Source organism: Engraulis encrasicolus, chromosome 21 (genome assembly GCF_034702125.1).
Source record: "Engraulis encrasicolus isolate BLACKSEA-1 chromosome 21, IST_EnEncr_1.0, whole genome shotgun sequence".
NCBI classification, from domain to species: domain Eukaryota; kingdom Metazoa; phylum Chordata; class Actinopteri; order Clupeiformes; family Engraulidae; genus Engraulis; species Engraulis encrasicolus.
This window is the reverse complement of record NC_085877.1, coordinates 9,703,621-9,706,507: the sequence shown is the minus strand read 5'-3', so window position 1 is coordinate 9,706,507 and position 2,887 is coordinate 9,703,621. Positions and strand designations below refer to the sequence as shown.

Below are 2,887 nucleotides of genomic sequence, written 5' to 3'. Positions count from 1 at the left end.
CTAGCTGATGCGCTGTAGGCAGTAGTCGTTCTCCGTGTCCAGAGAGCTGTTTGGGCCGGACGAGGGGTAGAGGTCTCTCCGGAGAACGCGGTTGGCCACGGACACTAGGACCTTGCGGTACTGCTGGCGCAGCAAGGAGTAGGCGAACGGGTCCGACGCAGCCTTGCTGAACGTCAGGCACTTGGTCACCATGCCCCAGTGGCGATTGATGCCCACGAATGGGAGCAGCTCTGCTAGCCTTTAGAGAGAGAGAGAGAGAAGGAAATAGAGAGAGAGAGAAAGAGAGAGAGAGAGAGAGAGAGAGAGAGAGAGAGAGAGAAGAAGAAAAGAGAGAGAGAAAGAGTTAGTGTCTGTATGTCTGGCAATTGGTCACCATGCCCCAGAGTTGACTGATGCCCATGAACAGCAAGAGCTCCCCTAGCCAGGAGAGAGAGAGAGATAGAGAGAGAGAGAGAGAGAGAGAGAGAGAGAGAGAGAGAGAGAGAGAGAGAGAGAGAGAGAGAGAGATTTACAGTTTTTCTCGATTGGTTTGGCTAATTTCTTGAAAGCGAGATGACATTTCTATAAATGTTGGGTCATTTGGCTAAACATTCTTACACTTCTGCACAACAGTTCAGATAACTAGCAAAATGTCATATACCTCCCAAAACAGCTCATTCTTGCATCAGCACTAAACCTTCTCCCACATAAATAGTCAGTACCATAAAAATGGCATATATCCTTCTCAATTGGTTTGGCTCATTTGCATTCATTTAGTCATTCTGTCAAAATAAACTGGATGGTTCAGCATTACGACATGGATCCTCATAACTTGCTAATATCACTCCAAAAACAGTTTACCTGTGTGTCGAAACTACACTAAATTCCTTCCACAGAATGCCGTTTGAAAAAATGTCAAGAAATTAGACAAATAACAGAGGAAACTGTAGTATTCACGGTTGTAGAATTAATTTCTACAAACTAGTAAAGTTACAATACCATCTGGCCTGTTGAACACTGTCATGAATTTACTGTTTACAGTAAAGAAATTCTTAAAATATTATGTCCTTGACTGTTTTGACAATTGTGTAGACTACAAGTACTTTACATATGATGACTCACACAATGAAATCATGCTGACATGTTTTGGAGAGGGCAACCATTAGACTGAGAATTGTCAAATTCGTTTAGATAAGACAGGTCAATTTATTTGGAAAATGTGCTAAATGTATGCTCAATGTGTCAACTGTAGGGTACTTGTATATAGCCATCTGCCGAGATGTACTAAACATTTGAGACATCTACAAAGCATTTGAAATGTGATGAAAGCAATGAAAAATGCCATTCTGTTGTGGGAAATTGTAAATTGGTTTGGAGATTTGTCCGTGTTGTTTTGAGAATGTCATCTCAGTTTTGAGAAATTAGCCAAACCAATCGAGAAAAACTGTAATACTCATTTATTGGAGCTCAACACCAGTTCATGACATACCACATTTCAAACTCACCCTCAAGACAAAAACAACTGGGAAAGAGAGAAAGAGAGAGCGAGAGAAGAAGAACAAGAGGAGGAAGAATAGGGTAACCAATGTTCGTGTGCTCGTCATGTAGAGTAAGATACTTCAAACGCGTATTTTATGCAAGCCACCACCAAACACCACAGAGAGACAAGAAGAAAGATGGGACAGTGCCCCCTTAGGACAGTGTTTCCCAACCGGGGGTACATGTACCAATAGGGGTACGCGAGCACACTGCAGGGGGTACTTGGAAAAATGTAATTGTAACAAATGTATTGTACTTAGTTACATTGGGATGGAGAAAGCGATATAGAACTTCACTTTAGGGGGTACTCATGGCACAACGAAAAGGCTTAGGGGTACATAAGACAAAAAAGGTTGGGAAACACTGCCTTAGGAGACCGAATTTTGAGCACACTCCTTTGCATTGGATGGGCGGGGTTTAACATATCTTTCTCCTAAAGACGATCATATAGGCTTGAAAGTGACGTCACATCCTCCGATTTCATGGGACCTCACAGCATTTTAGCGGACAATTTTAGCATGTAATCCAATGGCGGTATTAAAATGATATTTCGATCCCCTTTGAATTGTGCCACGGGCTTCACATATGTTGTTTCTGATATTTTTGTATAATTTGTCTGTCCCTGCAATGTTTGAATAAAAAGAAGAGAAAATAAGAGAGAATAAGAAAGAAGAAAAAACTGAGTGTGATCCATTTCCTAACTATACATTTTCGTACGAAGCACCAAACGATTTAGGAGGGTGTGTTTCTTCACATTTTTCATTCAGACGGCCTGGGAACAAAATAATGATACCTCTGCATGAATAATCTATATTTATCTCCTTAAACAGCATATTTGTAGCCCAGCGCATATAATGAATCAGAAGATATTTACTCGCTACCATGCTGTTAGATGGTCAGCTAAGGTCCTGTGACAGGCCCGTAGCCAGCATTGTGGTGGGGGGGGATCTTTTCCACCCGAAAGTGGACTTCATTTTGCTCCCTACTCCAATGTCCCCCAAATACACAAGCACACTTCAAATCTTTTAATTTACACATATTGTGTTAGAGGTTTGCTGTGAGTCTGTTGTTGCTGTCCTTAATGTCTATTGCTCCCCACTCATAACATAAATGGACATGAATTGCTTCAATTGAGCTATCTCCCCACATAGTGTCTATCTGACAGCTATTATCCGTGTTGGGGGGTTCGAGTGGGGGTGGGGGACGGGAGGGGGAGTTCGAACGAACCCCTCGAACCCCCCCTGGCTACGGGCCTGTGTGAAATGCGGAACTAAAGGGCCGTACACACACGTCGCTGCTATTTACTCGCTACTTGCTCACTTGCCTACTTGCCACTCGCTCTGGGTGATTTTGTTTACTGGTTGTCATG

The 2,887-nt window shown here is 42.6% G+C and overlaps 1 protein-coding gene across 1 annotated transcript in view; it reads right to left on the bottom strand.

Moving 5' to 3' along the window:
* gpr78b (G protein-coupled receptor 78b) overlaps positions 1-2,887 on the bottom strand; it is a 6,914-nt gene continuing 4,027 nt past the window's right edge. The window contains exon 3 of the mRNA XM_063187029.1: positions 1-238. Within this exon, the coding sequence (XP_063043099.1) occupies positions 1-238 (238 nt within the window). The remainder of the gene's footprint in view (positions 239-2,887) is intronic.